The sequence below is a fragment of the Ursus arctos genome, unplaced genomic scaffold, assembly GCF_023065955.2.
Source record: "Ursus arctos isolate Adak ecotype North America unplaced genomic scaffold, UrsArc2.0 scaffold_24, whole genome shotgun sequence".
Classification (NCBI taxonomy): domain Eukaryota; kingdom Metazoa; phylum Chordata; class Mammalia; order Carnivora; family Ursidae; genus Ursus; species Ursus arctos.
The window spans coordinates 38242349-38262750 of record NW_026622919.1 but is presented as its reverse complement, the minus strand read 5'-3'; the positions used below and the strand labels follow the sequence as shown (position 1 = coordinate 38262750).

The 20402-nt window shown below is 42.3% G+C and overlaps 1 protein-coding gene across 2 annotated transcripts in view; it reads right to left on the bottom strand.

Moving 5' to 3' along the window:
• The window catches only part of MYO1D (myosin ID), a 331010-nt gene that overhangs the window by 233380 nt on the left and 77228 nt on the right, over nt 1-20402 (bottom strand). For both annotated transcript variants that reach the window (XM_044390721.3, XM_026517625.4), the window contains exons 2-7: nt 12086-12294; nt 10056-10149; nt 7942-8107; nt 6652-6705; nt 5076-5171; nt 1016-1132 (exon numbers count right to left, since the gene is read on the bottom strand). In XM_044390721.3, the coding sequence (XP_044246656.3) occupies nt 1016-1132; nt 5076-5171; nt 6652-6705; nt 7942-8107; nt 10056-10149; nt 12086-12294 (736 nt within the window). The remainder of the gene's footprint in view (nt 1-1015; nt 1133-5075; nt 5172-6651; nt 6706-7941; nt 8108-10055; nt 10150-12085; nt 12295-20402) is intronic.

Sequence of the window (20402 nt, the reverse complement as noted above, 5' to 3'; positions counted from 1 at the left end):
GTGCAACAAGTTGTCAAGTACTGTCGCCTTTACTATCATTTTAGATCCGGCAGAATTAGTCACGTATCCTCTCCTCTGCTCTCCCTACCTACCACTCTTCCTTAGCACATTTTATCTGATCTTCTTACATGGTTATTGGTCCAGGTAAATTCTAGAGCCATTATGTCAACTTAAAAAATAAAACTCCTGTTTGGATTCTGAACGATATTGTTGCACTTTCTAAACTGGTTGAAGGAACAGGACAATTAATAATGTTCAAGTCTTCCTAGTTAGGAACATTTACTTAGGATAACATTTTTATTTCTCTACGATATTTGTCATAAAGGTCCTGCACATTTCATTAAAAAATGTGCCACGTTCAAGTGAAAGGCAGTTTTTATTTCAGATTTGAATTCATGGTGTCACTCATTTTTTCTAAGGTTACGTATTCACTATATTTTCAACGTCTGTAATTATATAAAAAGGCGTGAAAGAAATCTGACACATGGCCCTTCACTCATCTGAGTTTGCTGTGGTGGAGCGGAGCACGACTGGACCATGAGTCAGCCATCTTGGTCTACCGTGTTGGCCACCATGAACAGTCCTAACACCCCTTTAGGGCTCATTTCCCAACCTGAAAAATGAGATGATCAAAATTCCAGTTCTGACAATTTATGATTCTATGCTTCAAGCGCTACTGGAAACGTATTCTGTTCAAAACGTTTTAGCTTATACCATTGGTAGTCATGTCATTACTGAATTCTTTTATCCTCAGAATGAAACAGTTCAAAATTTAACATTATCAGTAAGACAATGAACTAAAGCTAAGTTTCAGAACCTACAGTGGCTTCAAAAATCCCTCATAATATTATAAAACGATGCAGAGAACCACAGATACAGTAATTGCTTCAAAACGTAAGAGAAATTTTCTTTATATAAATTAGTTTTTAAATCTGCAGGGAAAAAGCAAAATCTTCTGAAAGAGCATCCTGTCTCCACAGGGAGGCAATATGTGCTGAAAGGTGTCCCTACTCACCAAGTGAAGAATGGCCGCCAGAATCTTATACACGGTTTGAGTCTCCTCAGGTTTGAAGCCAATTACTTTCATGGCATCAGCTACTACTTTGAATTCTGCAGCGTCGTTGATAGAGGACTGGGAATGAAAATGGAAAACTTAAGTCACCAACATTTCATATGAGCATTAAAATCTAACAATTATGAGACTACATTCAAGTTTAGCCAAGGTCTTGACGCTTTTGTAGTAAAAGTGACTGAGTACCCAGAGAAAATGAAAATTATTTCAGGGGTAGAAACATCACTCGGCACACAAAATGTCCACTTGTGTGTGAGAGCACAAGTAGGCGTGACATATTTTCTGGAACCTTCGGTGAGGGAGCTAGTCCTGGGCTGCCTCACAGAAGCTGATCTCCACTCTGTGTTGAGTGAAGAAAACATGAGACGTGGAATCACAAATGGAAATACTGACCACGGGAGCCTCTCGAAGACACATGCCTGACTATTGCTGCCTGTGGCTTTTTGTTCCACAATGAGTCTGTAGAGTCTGGGAATAATACTCCCTCTCTTGGATGGTCAGGCTTTTACTTCACAGGTGAGGAAAACAGCCCCCCACCCCCAAAGCAAAGTGGGCTGCCTCATTCAGCAAGCTATTAGATATTCTGGGACCACAACCGCTTTTTCACAAACATTTGGTGCATCAGATCTTTTTTTTTTTTTTAAAGTTTTTATTTATTTATTTGATAGAGAGAGACAGCCAGCGAGAGAGGGAACACAAGCACGGAGAGTGGGAGAGGAAGAGGCAGGCTCCCAGTGGAGGAGACCGATGTGGGGCTCGATCCCAGGACACCGCGATCACGCCCTGCGCCGAAGGCAGATGCTTAATGACTGCGCTACCCAGGCGCCCCAATGTACATCAGATCTTCTAACTGGTTTGAGGGGGTTGCTATAGATTGAACGTCTGTATCCCCCCAAAATTCATATGTTGAAATCCTGACCCCTCCCAAAGGTGATGGAATTAGGAGGTAGGGCCTTTGGGAGGTAATAGGTCATGAGGGTAGAGCCCTCAATGAATGGGTTAGTGCCATTGTAAGAGGCCCTAGAGATTCCTCATCCCTTCTGCCCTGTGAGGACACAGAGCAGGCTCCACCTATAAACCAGGAAGCAGGCCCTCACCAAATCTGCAGGTGCCAGCCAACTGCCAGTCTTGACGAGCTACAGCCTTCAGGGAGGAAATGCAAGCACATCAACAGAAATTCACAGTGAAGCAATGGAAGCCTATCTCAATAAAGTTTCCCCAGAGCAGGCAGCTGCAGAGGGCCTGACTGATCTTTTCCGCGGTGAATTTCTCCGCTGGCGGGGACCCAGAGGACCTGGCCTGATGCTCATCTTTTGAGGAGGGGCATGGGAAGGGGTCCTCTGTGACCGATGAGTACCTGCTCCTCTAGTATCCAGGACAAGACAAGGCAAGTTCCTCCACCTACCTGGTTCTCTGACCTTGGGCACGATACTTAACCTCCTCGAGTCTCAGTTTCCTCATGGGTAAGATGGGCGCAACAATACAGGGTTGTTGTGAGAATTGCATGAGAATTATGTAAAGCACCTCCCTAGCTCCCAGCATAAAAAAAGCACTAGACAAGTATCAGACAGAACTATTATTATAAACTGCAACTGTGCTGAAACTGCGTAGAAACTAGACAACAAGTCTAAGAGTCCTACTGAGGGGAACTGTCGGCTGCCAGAACCCTGATTTGTTTGCCCCTCTCCAAGTACACCTGTCCTTCAGGGCTGCTCTCCCCCGCAGCCTCAGGACGTAAATCTTCATGGGCAGAAACTAATCACGACGATCTTATTCCCCTTACCAGGCGACTGACCAGCCATGGGCTTGTGATGCTATTCTGGTCAATAAGACATGAGGTTTCCCTGGCTACAAAGGGACATAAGTCAGGAACATTTCCTCTGCCTGTGACTCCTGGAACTGCAGCTGCCATTTTGGGACCGTGAGGAAAATCAGCCCAAGCACAGCTTTAAGTTGGAGAAACAAACAACATCTGGGTCCCTACCAGCGGCATTAATGTGGCGGTATTAAATTAACCGACTCTGGAACTGCCCCTCCTCAGGGCTTCTCGTTACTGAGATAATTAGGTTCTTATTGTTCTGGGAGACTTTCATTTGGGTTTTATCTTCCCTTCAACCCAAAGTATCTTAACTGTACACTGTTCCTATATTTTTAGGGTAGTTAAGTAAAATTGTGATACAGAATATAATACTTTATGGTTATTAAAATCATTCTATTAACATATGTAATTGTTCGTTAACGGGAAGATATTAATCATTATATTGTCATTTAATAAAAACAAATTTATTTCATCCGAGTTTATTGCATGATTCCATTTATAAACAGATACACACAGGGGCACCTGGCAGGCTCAGCTGGAGCAGCATGTGACTCTTGATCCCTGGTGCATGAGTTCGAGCCCCACAGGGGGTGCAGAGATTACTTAAAAATAAAATCTTAAAATACATAAATATCTATATCTATAAGTGTGTATACACACACACCATCATCAATAACTATCTCTGGAAGGTAAGCTTTAGTATATTTTTGTTTCCTTCTGGTACATCTTATTTAGGTTTTGACTATGATCACACATTATGTCTTTGTTTTTGTTAAAGAGGGGAAAAAAAAACAAACCAAAACGAGGCGTGGAGAAAGGAATGGGCACTGGATGCAAGAGAACCCAAGCTACATTTAGCTTCGGGCAAAGCCTAAATGTGCATTCAATACTTGCTTTCTGTGGGGGTGCGACATGATCAGACCAAAAGTAATTTGGCCAATAAGACAATATGATGAAAGAGGAACATTCCTGGTCATTGGCTTTGTAAGTGCCGGTTTCACAATCCCTTCTGCATCTCTGAGCCCTGCTGGTCTACTCTCAGAAAGCTCAAGTGTTGCCCTCTATTGTCTTGTTTATTTTCAATTAATTTTCACCCAAACATCCTGCTCTGGGATGACTGTAGAAGTAAAACAAAACAAAACAAAAAAACCCATGCAACTTGAATGTCAGACAATGGAAAATTAATTGGGAAAGCCTAAATATCATTTATTTCCATGCACGGCAATAAAAATACAGCTAATCAGTAATGCGAGTATAATTCGCTTCAGATGAATAATAGAAATAAAAAAGGAAACACCTCCCACATCTTTGATCCTTTCCTTTCTTTCCTTTTACAGATTCTTTAATTTCTCCCCTAATTACAAAAGCACTGCATTTTTTTTTTTATTACAGAAGAAATTTAAAATATGGAAAAGTACAAGAACATGGATACCTGTAATCTCATCCATCCAGAATCAGTAATTAAAACCTTGGTCTATTTCCCTCCATATCTTATTTTATGTATTTATATACCTTTCCCTGACAAAGTAGGATAATATTATAATTACCATTTCATAGTCTACCATCAACAGACAACTATAATATTAGGATTAGCTGTAAAGTGACTAGCAGAACACTAATTAGAAATAAAAGAGCAGAAAAGCATCTGCATATGGGAGTGCAAAAGGCCTGCATGCAAGTGAACGGGGAAAAAATGGAAAATTTTGAAGGCTGAATAGAAATGCTGCAGGGTCACAAAAGTATTTTCAGGATATGTCAAAATCAACCCTTGAAAAAACAGTGAATGGAGATCTGTGATAGTCATTTTCAACCAGGGTGCTTTTAAAGTTCCTTCTGTCTTTCCAACTCGCCCGTGGCCAAATCATACGGCATTTTCCTCTGAGGTGGATTTCCTCGTCACATCGGTATTTTTGCAGCGTCAAAAGGAATAGGATTAAAAATGGAAAGAAAACACAAGATCACAAGAGAGAAACTTCTTTCCCATCAGATGGCGATGACACACAGAAATGGTTATTACGTGAAGGTGCTGACCAATAACACAGTGAGTCTCTGTCCCTGAGAATTTAAAAACCAGAAGGGAAGAAAGGAGTCACTCATTTGCTTAAAGGCAGCAGGCTGGACCAGAGAATAAATGTCCCTTCAGGTTTTCTGTCTGATTCTGTATCTCAGAGAGGAAGCCCTTACCTTTAATTGAGCGCCTACGTGGATATAGTTGTAGGACGACAGGGATTTCTGGAGATGTAGAGAGCGTAGCATCTGCTCGGAACCTCCTTGAAGTAGCTGCAAGAAATATTTAATTAGAAATAAACTGGCAAAATACACCCTGGCCCAAGTACGTCAACTACTCTAACAATGGTAATCTTGCTTTTCCTGTGGTCATTTGCTCAACAGGAGTCTACACATTGTGGTGGGCACTTGCTTAGTGGTCCCATTATCCAGACAAGATAGAGTTGTGTTTTAGAATTCGGAAAAAGTCAGTATTGCCGTGGAAGTAAGAAGTATCAGCAGATGGTCACGTGCTGAATCACACTGGAAACGGAGAGCCTTTCCTCGTCATCTCTGTATCTCAGGAAAGGAGCACCCCTGGATAACGATGACTGCAGGGCTGAACAAAGACAAATTTTAACACTTCCACCCAAGTGGGAAAAACACTGGGAAGAGCTTATGGGCTCAGTGCATGAAAAGAACTCTTTCATATTGGGTAGAAAAATAGTTTGAGGGAAACATGGTGAATTATCAACAAAAACACGAATACACTATGGGTAGCCCTTATCTATGGAACATGCCTTTGGAAGGCACTATGTTTAAATTCTCTACATTAAACTGCATGCTTTGTTTTACTTAAAAGGTATAATTACCAGATTTTCAAAAGTGATCTTTTATACTAAATATACCAGAACTTGTATATACAAATAAGCACCATCTCTGAAAGCAGTTACCTAGAAAAAACTGAACTCGGTTAAATTGCATTCAACTTACGCTGTCACTGCTCCATCACCTGCAGAGATGGTTTCCACGTGGAAATCAATCTTACTGATTTATAGTTTTGCTTTTAGAAAATCCCAAACAGCATTACTTCCTTTGATCACCCACTTTATTTCTTAGCACTGGTTTATGTTACTTGGGGCTTTAAAAATTGTAATTATGTATCATACTTGTTCTCTGAGTACAGACTTGCTAACAGAAGGGCTATTTTAAAAGAGTCTGCCTTTGACTCTAAAAGCATTCTCAAAAGAGGTATCAGTTTTTTTTTTTCTAAGCAATCACAGCTTTGGAGGGATGAAGATGACAATTCTCCCTTGAATTCATAATTGTTTTAAGCAATCATATTGCTTTATAGGCCCCATGAGCAAAATAAACTGAAGTCGTATTCCTGTCTCTGGGCTCTCAGATGTGGGAACAACAGCTTCAACTCGAAATAGAACACAATTAATTCAACATCTTTGGAATTTACCATTTCAAAAGCTTTCACAGATATTAAACTGTTCTCTACATGGCAAGAAAACGGAGGTGATTCTCAACCAAGGCCGCCGAGTCGTCCGGTGGGTTAACCACCTGCTAGCTCTTTGTAATGAGCATACTCATCAACTCTCCGAACAGCACGTGGGCAGGGTGTGTGCACGCAGGTACGCGCGTGTAATGCGTCCTGGGTCAACGCAGGCAAAGGAGGCACAGGACAGGGGAGAGTCCCGACATAAAATACTCATTCCCGGGCCAACTGGGCCAATGATGGATTACCTGCACAGCAGCAGACACTAACCTGATAAAAAGAATGAAAGCTTCTTTCTCCTGGTTGTTGCACAATCACCCGAGACTAAAAAAAAAAAAAAAAAAAAAACCACATTAAATCGTTAATCTGAGAGTGCACCCCGAAAACAACGTGCAAGCCAAGTTCTCAGGAAATCACGTATCAATAGTGCATTTAAATGTCCTAAAGACCCCATGGATTACTCACCTAAAACTAGGCCTCCGCTGTGGGGTTTTCTGCACAATTTTTAATATTCTTTTTACTGCTTAAAACAGAATTCGCTCAACTTTATGAAAACGAAGTTTTTGGGTTTTGTTTTTTTTTTAACCTGGAGCCTAAAGATGGGATTTTTAGGGGGAAGAGGACTGGAAGTGGGAGAACAGAAAGAGATGTTCAGGGTCCCCAGGGTCTGCTGGCATTTCAAAGAGCAATGCCTTATGTCCTGTAGTAAAATCAGTCGAGCAAGATCCATGTATGGAGGCCCCTGCCTTAGATGGCTCCCCAAAGCCTGCTGTGATGTTCATTCAGAGGGGTCCTTTTGATGGACTCCGCACGTAAAGTGAAGCCATAAAACATTTTGGAAAAAGGCTGATGATACCTGGCATTTCCAGTCCTTTCGTAACTGACACTGATAAAAACACTTATTTCCTTAATGGTCTGACTTCAACTTAACAAACAGAAATAGATTATGCTGCGTTATGCTGCCATAAAGGATGCTATGAACACATAGAAACTAGAAGAAAACGAGATTCAAGTTAATTAAATATACACGGAAGTATCAAATCAGTATGTTGTACACCTTAAACGTGCATGGTGTTGAATGTCAATTATATCCCAATTTAAAAAAGAGTTGTACGGGCATGATTCTGTGAAAAGGGTGTCATTTCAGGGAATGGGTATGCTAGCTCTTCCGTGATGCGTTCAGGACAACAGCAGCAGCAAAACGTGTGGGCAACGGTGGTGTGTCAAAGAGTAGAACTGCTATTAGTCCTAGGTTGTGTTTTTGTTACATCTTGTCCTGGAGTTGGCACACACTCACATACCACTCCCACCCTGCCATGCACGCACCTCATTCCTTATCTACAAAGCCCAGCCTTTTTCCAACCTGATATTGTAAGAGCCAAGAAGAGCACAAAAGGAGGGTACCTTGTCACAGAAAGTGAACTGAGGAGCAGGAAGGGAGGGAGAATAGGGTTAGAAGCTACTTTTAAGTAATTTTTAAAAAATCTATAAACACGATTAGGTTTAAAAAAAAAATTCAGCACTTGAAAACATTACCGTCAGAAATTGAGCACATTTTACCTTCTCCAGTAAGTAGTTATTGATATGTCCACCAATAGGATCCCCCTTGAAATCAAAGTTGATATCCATGTATTTTCCAAACCTGCTTGAGTTGTCATTACGGTTGGTTTTGGCATTCCCGAAAGCCTCCAAGACACAGTTGGACTTAAGCAACATATTCTTCACTCTTTAACACACATAAATGAAAGTCATTACGGAAAGTTTTAGATGCTGGGCCTTTTAGAAAAACTAGATTTTGTTAAAGCACATCCAAACATTTGTACAAAGATGCTGACTGTTGCACTGTTTGCAATATTAAAACAAACAAACCCTAAACGCCCACCAGGAGGGTTGGATAAAAAAACCTTTTTTCTTAGTATAGGACGCACTGACAGAGAAAGAGGTCCAGAATATACTAATGAATGCGAAATCAGGTTGCAAAATCATACGTGTTGCAGGGTCTTTGTGTGTCTGTGCACGTGTCCGTGTGAGTGTGTGTGTGCAGGCACATAGGTTAGTAAATGCTTCACTACCCCAAGGGCTAGTCCATTTCACTAGAGGGATCGGCTTGACGGGGCAGGGGTCTGTAGAATGGGATTTCGGGGGACTTCCACCTTGGACAAAATGCTGTAATTTTTAGTTTTTAAGTGAACATGTTTTATTTACATAAAGAAAAATCTTAAAAAGATGTGTTCTGAAAAGAAAGAATGGGTGACACACTCATTCCTTATTCAGTGAATGCTAACTTTCTACAGCGCAGTCTCTCCCACTGGATACTTTTTAACTTCGTGCTGGTTCTTAAGTCTTTGTTCTCGTTTCCCCGGCAAAACTCTGCTTACCTGCAGAAATCACTTTGGCCACTGAAATAAGCTAACGCAGCACTTATTACTATTAGTTAGTAATAACTATTACTCTAAGCCTCTTTCTCTCCTCCCACGTGAAAGTATACTTTTGAGATGTGGGGAGGGGGGTTGCATGCTTACGGTAAACAAAGACGACCATCTTTAAAACGACGGTAAGATATGCCCGAGACACACTAGTCAACGTACACATGCCTGACTCCACTATACCAACTGGGTTTAGAAATAAAACGAAGTTAGTTCTCAGCCGGTTATTCTCCTGAGCTTCCACGGAAATTCAGATAACTGACTCATATTCTTGTCCTTGTCATAGGAGACTACAAAGTCAGAATCAGAAGTGGGGATGTGTCACAGTCAAGAAAAATGCCTCTCTGACCTCCAGCCCAGTTGTGCAGAAACGAGGAAAGCCCCAGTAGGGTAAGTCTAGTCTACACCGCCTTCTTTCGTACCAACCCCGCATCCTTTCCTTGCTGGTCATAAACTGAAGGTTGAGATGGGCACGTGGGGGGTCACTCTTCGGAAAACAAATACTGAGCTTCACACTAGCAACTCTGGAAACCGTTTTTTCCTCTCAAAAACCATATAAGAAAGTGAAGTCATGTTACTTTACCGCCGCATCTCTTTCTTAAAGAAAAACAGAACAACAAAAACCCCACCCCATCCATTGATTCCTTACAAACTGATGAAAAAAATACCACATGGCGCTCTGTGCTAAAAGCCGGGTCCTGCGGACAGAGCCCAGCTGCCCTCATGCTTCTCTTACGCTGACAGCGGTGTGGCGTGAGACTTGAAAAGAAAAATGAATCATTCTTAGGGCTTCTAACATCGGGGGTTCTGGCTGTGACAATGCAATGCAGGGAAGGCATGGATGTGCCTCCCAGAGCCCCCTTTCCCTCCGGGGAACCTAGGGCTCCTCAGAAGACAGTGTAAAAAGACACAGGCGCGGCAGACAAAGGGCACCGTGCACAATGACATCTACGCGTCCACTGTACCATGAGCCGAGCACGTGCAACACTGAAGGCAGCAGTTACAAGGTGGAGTGGGAAGACGCATCTGTTGCAGCGTTACTTTGTTGCCTTTGCTTATTTAGGTAAAGCTTACCAAAGTAGTATTTCTCTAGGAAACAAACACAGATACACTGATACAGGTACAAGGACAGGGACCGTATATAATCATCAATAAACGCTGCCTACTATCCGGGTTTCGGCCCCGTCAAGTCTGCACAGGAAATGAAGGCCCGATGAGAACGTCTCCCCCTTTTCATACCGCCCTTACCTTTCCACCTCCGCTCTCTGGCTGGGGTTGGTGATGGCCGCGATGTACTGCATGATGTACTTACTGGCTTCGGTTTTACCGGCTCCACTCTCCCCTGCGGGCAGAGGAGGGCAAGGCTTCGTTACCACCGTCACTGGAACCAACAGTAAGCTAATTTTTAATAGGATGGCTGCAAATGTTGATGTTATTTACTTAAAATTCTTTATGTTTCATTGTTTGCTTTTTTTTTTTTTTTTTAGTTTTTTCCTCCTGTCCTGATATGGTCTAGGTTCTAACAGCTCTGAAAATGCGGAGAAAAAAAATAAACTATTATAGAACTAAAATAATAGATTACAAGTTAAGATGTACTGAGTAAAAAATACCAAGGAATTAAATGGGCTAAACGAATTCCTTAGACCAAAGTCTTGGTGCTTGGCAGTGACTTTTAAGCATAGGAGAAAAGAAACAAGGTAGTGACTCAAACACGGGCCATGGCTAAATGCATAGAACCTTACGCTCTACAGCAGAATTTCTTTCACTCTTAACGAGGATGAGATATCCTTCCAAAAATTAAAGTCAGAGTAATTTTAGTGGAAACAAAACGAAACAGCAAGTCCCAGATGTGGTGTCACAGAAAAAGCAGGACCACTGGTATAAGGTGGGCAGAAGGGATCCGTTTAGAACGAGATACCCCAATTTTTAAATGTGTATGCCTCTGACCCCCAAATTCCACTTGTAGAAATTTATACTACAGAAATACTAAAAATACTAATGTGATCAAATAATAATAATTTTAATCTCCAAAGACTTAAGGAGTATTTCTGCAGATTACACTGTGTGTGCACAGCTGAAGTCTAATAATAATACACCTGCCAGTAGAGGACCGGGCAGACAAAGGATCCAGCTATTCAATGGAATACCACACAGCTGTCAGAGGCCCCCGCTGCTCTAGGTATGCTGATGAAAAGATGTCCACTACATACTGCTAACCAGAAAAACAAGTTACATAAACAACAGTTATAACATAGTTCTGTAATATAATCACACATTTGTAATATAATGTAACATGTGTGTATGACTATATGTATTATACACAGAAAAATGTATAAAAAGGATAAACACAGCTGAATCACAGCTGTTACTGTTGGAGTTTTGGGGGTAACAAGGTATTCAAAGGGGAGGGACTTTTTGCTTTTACTTTATATGCATAAAGGATTGGTTGCTCCCTCCCTCCTTTTATAGTCACGCCATATTGCCTTCATAATTGAAGATAATGTCGTCCTAGGATATAATTCTCCAACACTAAGTTACTTAACTCCTCTGACCCTTAATATTCTCATCTATAAAGTACAAACACAACTGTCTTAGCACTCAGAATTGTTTTGATAACCAAAACGAAATAAAGGTCATAAAAGCAGTTTCAAAAGTATAAAGCCCCTAATGCAGATGTGAGGTATTAACAGCACCCAAATAAATTCCCACAGTTTGGGAGAGGCCATCCTGGGTCCGCGGGCAGGTATTTTCCCTATCCCCAGGTCACATTACACGAGATTGCTGGAAGAGCTCAGCCCCAGCGCTCGGGCACACGGGGTCTATCACCTGCCTCCCTGCTCTGCGGGCTCTGAAGCTCCTGCCTCCGGCTCGGACAGCCCATTTCCGGTCCCCGTGCCTGTATGTCCCGTGACACCAACTCCTGCTCGCCAGTCTGACTTTGAGTTGTACCTCAGGATCTCATTTTCTTCTTTTCATTCTGCTGTTATTTAAAATAATCTTTGTTACATTTTATCCAGTACTTTTATGTCTTGGAGATGGAAGAATCTTTCACGACCAGAAGTCCATCCACACATAACATGGATTTGTAAACGAACCGAGACTAGACATCGGTCAGAAATGATTTGGTGTTCACTGCAAATTTTTTTCCTCCTATAAAATTGCTTACATTTCTAACTTCAAGGAAAGAAAAAAGATCTATTCAACAGTTTGGATCCTTGAGTACCTAGTAAGTCAAATGCATTCTGACCTTGAAAGTACAGGGGATCCCCTCGGAATACCTGATATCACAATACAAGTGTCTTTTGAGCGCCTCTTCATAGCTTTGTAAGCAGCATCAGCAATTGCAAAAAGATGAGGAGGTCTCTCGTACAGCTCACGTCCTTTATACTGCTCGATGGTGTCTCTCCCATAGATGTTCAACGACTTGTAAGGATTCACAGAAACAACAACTTCTCCAATGAATGTATAGATGCGTCCTTTTTCAAATCTGCACAGAAGCAAAAGAAACAGAAGAGTAGCTGTGGTTATATAGAAATGCTGTCTTTCCTAGAGAAGATCCAAGTGTCCCAGGAATAGTTTCTGAACTGACATTTCATTAATTCTGAATTTAATTTTAGAGACCATGCTTAAGGCTGTGCCCCTTCAGATGCTGCTGGTAGAAAGACCAGTAGGAGTTAAAAGCCAAGAAAGAAGAAAGAATGTAATTTTAAGGAGGGCTGATATTCCCTATTTCCAAATACTAAAGGATCAGAAGGGGCTCTACACTAAGAGCTCTAGTAAGACAAGAAATAGAAGTTAAAGCTGGTCTTGGAATCTACTTAGCCAGATTTGCAATTACAAAGACAACTGTCCAAATACATTTCTTTTTTTCTCCCTCTTGAAACCACACTAAAATGTCAGTAAAGGAGTAAGAACTAAAATTCGTAACAGAGAATGGTAGAGGAGATGCTTCCAGCACACATCAAATTCATTATTTTAAATGATTGCCTAAAATTTCACGGTGTACATTATCATTTTTTATTCAATCATCCCTCTTCCTTCCTGCTATTATGAATAATACTGTAAAAAATAGTCCTGACACATAATCTTACAAATCAGTGCTTTTATTTCTGGGGGATAGCTGGTTGACACGTACGTGTATTTTTAAATGTATTTATAATACGATCGCACCTTTTTACCATAAAACGCTCGAACGCTGCCCCATAGATGATTTGTATGTCTAACTGTACATAGATGTATTTGATACATGATTACACAAGCATGGGAAAAAGGAAGACTACTTGTTATGTTTTATGTACCCTTTTATACATACAACAGGGTGATGAAGAGGAAGGCCATGTGGGTGGATGGAGGGAAGCCACAGGAACAAAGAAAAAGAGTAAAAAAGAAAAAAAAAACAACGGCATATATGATATGACTGCAACTGCACAAAATTATGTGTTCATATTTACAAAGAAAAAGTTTAAATATAAAACTTAGAAAACCCATCTCTATTCACTATTCCTACATTAACTCGCACATATAAACATCCATGAACCAGACCAACACCCAAATGGAGGTTTCTACACGAGGTGCTGCCGACACACTCCCCCTGCTGAGAGGCACAGGTGGACATAGATTTCGTATCCGAGAATGAAGGGAGTGCTGAGATGGGCAAAATGCTCATCCACAGACAGCGGCTGTGCCCCGAAGCACTCTTGCTTAGGACCAGTGTAGCAAGGAAACAACTAATTCTTTGCAAGCACAAGGAAAGAACCTTCAACTTCCTTCACGGTGGACTGAAGGCTGTTGGCTATAATTAGGAGTGGAAACAAACAGATGCTGATAATGCCAACAATAAATGAAAGCCAAGATTTTTATTAAGTACTGTATATTTAAATAAAAGCTATTAATAACCACTTTAAGGTTGTCCTGTGCATTTTTCTACTGTAGTTTTCCTATGAGTCGTCCCTCATTGTTGGACACAGAGTTTACATGGTGATTAAGAGCCTGGACTCTGGGGTCCTCTCCATCTGGGTCTGAACACTCACATTGCAAATATAATAGCTGTGAGACCTTGTGAAAGTTACTTCACCTCCATGCATTTCAGATTCAACTGTAAAATGGAGATAATTATACCCCTTTCTCCCTCTGGCATTAAGTACTTAAAAGGGGGGGGCAATTAATCTTATGCTTCCAATTATGCTCTGCATGAAAAATATTTTTAATAAATGCTTTTATTTTATATTAACATTGCTACTAAAATCATAGCAATCCCTATATATGAGGAATTAATTCAGTGATCATAATCGGATTCCCTGCCTCAGCTGTTAATCAATGAACGACAAGCCACAAGCAAAATGTCCACATAACTCATGTTCAAACACCCACAAAAATAATAAAAAGCTAAGGTTCACTACCCAAGCCTTTCTGGCTTAACCTGCAAATTTGCAGGACACATTCAACAGCTGTCTTCAAGGACAAGAATTAAAAGGACATGATTCTTTAGTTTAAGAAACACTGTCCAAACAGGAAAATAAATAAACAAACAAATAAATAAATAAATAAAGGAGAAAGTGGTTAGGAAAAAAAGATGACCTCACAAGTCTGGAACTCTATGAACTAAGACACAGCAAATAGCATCTGAGATCAGAATGCTGGTCTAAGACTCCAGGTCTGCCTAATTATGAAATTCCATTTTATTTCAAATAGAATATTTTGCTTATCAAAACTTCTAGACATCTTGTTTGTAAAACACAATTAAAATACGTGTATAAAACCATCGAATGCATAACTATTAATGTGAAGATAGTGGCAAAGGGTCAACAAAATATAGTATTAAATACAATACTTCGGTAATTTATAAAATGTTAGAAACTTGCTTGAAACTGTGGTTACCACAGACGAAGCTTTCAATTTGGTTAAGGCTTAAAATTACCGCTAGATGGCGCCAGTGTACACTTTAACACCAACCCGCTATTCAGTTTGCTTTGGAAAGCCTTGGGTTAAGAAGTTAGCACTAGCTCCTACATTGTTGGCGGGAATGCAAGTTGGTACAGCCACTCCGGAAAACAGTATGGAGGTCCCTTAAAAAGTTAAAAATTGAGCTACCCTATGACCCAGCCATTGCACTACTGGGTATTTACCCCAAAGATACAGATGTAGTGAAGAGAAGGGCCATATGTACCCCAATGTTCATAGCAGCATTGTCCACAATAGCTAAATCGTGGAAGGAAGCGAGATGCCCTTCAACAGATGACTGGATTGAGAAGTTGTGGTCCATAGATACAATGGAATATTACTCAGCTATCAGAAAGAACGACTTCTCAACATTTGCTGCAACATGGACGGCACTGGAGGAGATACCGCTAAGTGAAATAAGTCAAGCAGAGAAAGACAATTATCATATGATTTCTCTCATTTATGGAACATAAGAACTAGGAAGATCGGTAGGGGAAGAAAGGGATAAAGAAAGGGGGGTAATCAGAAGGGGGAATGAAGCATGAGAGACTATGGACTCTGAGAAACAAACTGAGGGCTTCAGAGGAGAGGGGGGTGGGGGAATGGGATAGACTGGTGATGGATAGTAAGGAGGGCACGTATTGCATGGTGCACTGGGTGTTATACGCAACTGATGAATCATCGAACTTTACATCGGAAACCAGGGATGTACTGTATGGTGACTAACATAATATAATAAAAAAACATTCAAATAAAAAAAACAAAAAAGAAGTTAGCACTAAGGTAATGTGGTCACCTGCTTGGTATGCCTCCCTAAGGAGCTACCGTAATTATCCTCCACGACAAATAGGGTGATGCCATCTCTTACAAAAGACCGAGGAAGGCATTTTTATGCCTTCTGTGTGCAAAATTTTTATGACAAACTTTTATAATGCATTCTTCAAACATTTATTCAATATTTACTATGTGCCAGACATGGGGCCTAACTCTGGGGATTAAAAAATGAATAAAGAGCAGGGAAGTACTGCAAATAAATAATAATAATAATAAGACAGGTGAGATAGTAAAGGCATGTACTGGGCTGGCAGAGACGATCACAACACACCCCTTTCAGTAAGGAACCTAAGGAGTATGTGAAGTCCGGAGCAAAGCACATATGAAGCGTTCTGTGTTCTGGCCTCCCTATCTCCCTTCACTTGACTCTCCTAAATACCCATGACACAGTCCTATCACCCTCCCTATACCTCTCTCCATCTCTCTGTCTCAGTCACTCCTCCTGTTACATCAATGAGCTACTTAGAGTACCCAAGGTTTGTTACAGTTCACGGCGTGGCCATGGGGTTCATTCCACCTACAATACCCTCTCCCCACCCAGTCTCTTCTTCCTCCATCCGCTCGGCAAATTCTCACTCTTTTCAAAAGCCTAAGCATCAACTCCTCCAAGAAGCCACTCTTGAGACCCCATCTCCAACACTGACATTTTGGTCTCTGCTCTGCTCAGATTTGTTTTTTCTTCAGAGCTTCCAAAATACGTAAAATAGCTTAACATTGATTTTTAAAACTCAATTTCTTGGGGCGCCTGGGTGGCTCAGCTGGTTGAGCGTCTGGCTCTTGATTTCAGCTCAGCTCATGATCTCAGGGCTGTGAGATAGAGCCCTGCACTGGCTTGCACCGGGCGAGGAGCCTGCTGAAGATTCTCCCTCTGCCTCCGCTCCTCCTCTACCCACGGCTCACACACACACTCTCTGTCTCTCTGTAAACAAAACCAAACCTCCATTTCTTTAAGAAGTTTAAAGATATTTATTGAATGGGCCAGGTATTTTCACTGGCTTCTGAATGAAACAAAAAGGTTCTAAAAGTGTGTGTGTGTGTGTGTTTTTAAGTTTGTTTTAGTAATCTCTACACCCAACGTGGAGCTCGAATTCAAAGCCCCAAGATCAAGAGTCACATGCTCTTCTGAGCCAGCCAGGTGCCCCTAACACGTGTTTGAATTAATGAGTAGAAAAATGGAGAAGATGTGAAGGTAAATGCCTTTGGAGGACAACAGTCTTTTGTACAGGAGTTCTGGAGCATTTTTTAAAAAACATAGTTCCATTAATTTGCACATCACTTAAAAGGTAAGCTACAACAGGAAGTCGAGCTGTCTGGGGGGCTCCCTTGCATCAGTCATGGGCACAACCGTACAGAGAACTTACCTCTGGGGGGCGGGGGGCGTACACAGAAGCTGCTACTACTGATGAGGAAGGGCTAACTGCGGACTACCGTGAACTCGACAGCAGCTTAGGCGTGACGGCAGAACCACGTGGCAAGACTGGAAGAACAGGAGGGAGGCTGGCCTTCCTAGAGCAGAAAGCGCGCGTCAGGGAATGTCAGGCACCAGCTGGAAAAGTAAGAGGGAGCTGGATTCGACCGCTGGGAAAGGCTTTGAAAGCCAGGCTAGGGAGGTTTAAATTCGATGTGACTGGAGACAAGGAGTCAGGGGAGCCTCTTCTAGTTAAAGAGGTCAATGAGAGGGGCCCTCAATGAGGAGAATGGCAGCAGAAATGAGAGAAAGAGAAATCTGAGTTACTGCAAAGGGAAAGTGGACAGAATCTGAACACTTACTGAACACGAAGGGCAAAATACATTTAACTTTGAGCTGGGCAGAGGAGACTTCAGATGATGAGATTTCAGACGTACCCTCGGGGCGTCTAGGGTTAGTTCACCCATTAACAGAATTCAGTGTTGTCCTTGATCGACTACTTAAACAACATGAAATCAGTTATAATCAGGAGGGAAAGTCTCTGTGAATAGTCTAAGCAGTCAACAGAACCTTCATTCATGAGTAAATATTACCTATTTCATGGGAATCATGCTTTCGGGTGGAAGCTGCTTAATCACGTTGATTTGGCCTGTTTTCCTTCCCTCTTCCAGGTACATGAAATCCTGAGTTGCTGGGAACATTCGTGTTGCCCAGGAAACGTGTTCACCTGCACGTGCCATCTCTCTGCCTTCTGCTGTCTCCTTAAACAACTCCAGCCTGCTGCTCACAGCTAGCTCCCAATGAGACAGCTGGGTCCCCCGGCTGATGTTCTGTCTCCACTTTACTCGGCGTCTCAGCAGCCTCTGACATGGACTCCTGCTTCCTCAACACACTCTTCTCGTGACTTCCGTGGGGCCGCCTGCTCTGAATTTTCCTCCTCCTCTCCTTTGCTGGCCCCTCCTTTTCTCATGATCTCTAAACACTCAAGTTTTCTAGGGCTGGGTCCTGGATCACCTTCAAATACCCCTAAGGGACTCCCATTTAAGGAGGACAGAGTATGGTTACCTTGGCCCTGTTGCACCCTCTGAAAATCATCAAGAACAACAAAACGAAACAGAGCCAGAAACCTTTACCTACTAGGACACAAAAACCCAGCCCCAACTCTGAAATGCGATCTGTGAAGGATGGGTGCGAAGCGCCACGAAAAGTCGACATCGTTGAGGGAGGTCACTAAGAGAGAAGAAGCACCTTGGCAGATGCCAGGCCCTGGAGCAGAAATCTCCAGAAGGAGGCTGTAGGTCTCCAGTGAGCAAACCAACAGTCTCTTGATAGAGTCTCAGGGGGCTGGCGGCTGTGGAACACAGTGAGTCCCGTTCCGCACTTCTAAATAGTGGCGAGACGGGACTGAAGGAAGAGATGAGCGAAATTACATTTTTGCAGAAAGCAGGCTGTCGGTGTGATGAGGCAAAAGAGAAAAAGCAGGTACAGTTGCTCTGCAGCAGCTGATCTTGGTAAATGAAAAAAGGTGATGCCAACTTACGTCCTAGAAGTCTCACGGCATGCTTATGGGGCTTACTGGCTAGTCAGGCAAACTTCTTGCCCTTTCAGACACACGGATGGTGAGAAAGGGTTTAGAAATAACAGATCCCAAGCTCGGTTATCTACTGGTCATCCCGCACACTCACTTTCAATTAGTAACAAACCCAGAATGAACCACAATTACTCAAAGATGGCAATAATCAAGAGTGACCCAGGATGGGGCCCATGATAAGATATTACAAGAAAAAAGCAGGCAAAGAAACTGACAAAGGGGAGATCAAGAATATCCACAAAAAATAAGTATGTTGTAAAGGAGAAAAACGATGGGAAAATATTTCTGCATGAAAGCAAAGAATGTAAAGAAAATATAGCCCTCTAAACCAAGAGATCAAAGAAAACATCATTTAAAAATACAAAAACCATGTTTCAAACCATTTTTTGGAAAAGGAGAAAAGAAACCAGACGAGCTCAAGGAAACAGCGGGAGAGGAGGAAAACCGCACAGAAACGAAGGCGACACTAACAGACGTGAGGATGGGAGTGGACACTGCTGAACAGAGGGGCGAGAAGAAACGGTGGGGAAAAGTGAGCAAGATGAAGTGGAAAAACAAAGTGGAAGTACAAAGAAGAAAAGTACAGAAGTGGGCGATAACGGAGATCACACGCCGGGCGTTCCTGAAGACTCTGGTATGAGAATGATGACCTTTCGAAACAGCAAACAAGATGCCAACAATGTACGTCGATAGACAGTGCTAGAAAACAGACCAGGCACCTGGGAAAACAAAGACCATGGGTCATTAGCACCATGGCTTAAACTGTGGCCTCCCCCCAAAAAGATATGTTGAGGTCCTAATCCCTGGTACCCGTGAACGTGACCTTATTTAGAAACGGGGCTTTTGCAGAGGTGATCAAGATGAGGCCATGAGAGTGGGCCCTAACCCAACATGCCTGGATTAGGAGAAGAGGAACTCGCCACGTGAAGATGGTGACAGACAGGGAGGACACCATGTGATGACACAGGCAGACAGGTGCAAGCCATGGTCACCCCCAGAAGCTGGGAAGAGGCAAGGAAGGCTGTCTCCCCTACTGGTTTCAGACAGAGCATGGCTCTGCTGACACCCTGTCTGGGGACTTTTAGCGTTCAGAACTGTGAGCTAGGAAGTGGCTCATCTTTGGGGCGCCTGGGGGGCTCAGTCGGCTGAGCATCTGCCTTCGGCTCAGGTCCCGATCCCAGGGTCCTGGGATTGAGTCCTGCATCGGGCTCCCTGCTCAGCACGGAGTCTGCTTCTCCCTCTCCCTCTGCTGTTCCCCCTGCTTGTGCTCTCTATCAAATAAATAAAATCTTAAAAAAATAAAAATAAAAGAGTGTCTCATCTTTTAAGCCACCCAGTTTGTAGTATTTTGTTATAGCAACTCTAGGAAATGAATACAACTAGTTATACCAAAAAAATTCTATGAAAATGGCCCGATTTTACCTACATTTAAAGACATGCAAATCAGACCAACAATATGACAATTTTCTGCAGGTCGAGAACGCTGATAGTGAACAGAGTCTGTAAGAAACGAAGTCACAGGCGTCTTCCCCATCACAGGTATCATCTTCGTTGGCGTGACTCCCTTTCAATCCATTCTCCATAAAATATAAATCTAAATGCTTATTCTTATCCTTAAATTTTTCAGGGGAAGCCTCAGTGTTAAGCCAATCTGACATCCAGACGTTGGCTTATCTCACGCCAGCTACTCCTGATGGCTGTGCTCTGGCCAAGAATAAAACAAGATCTTTTCCCACCTCAACTGCCCACGCTTGTTTCCTCCATGGTAGTTACGCCAAGTTCCTTGTTTATCGTCTGTCTCCACAGGAGTACAGACCATATT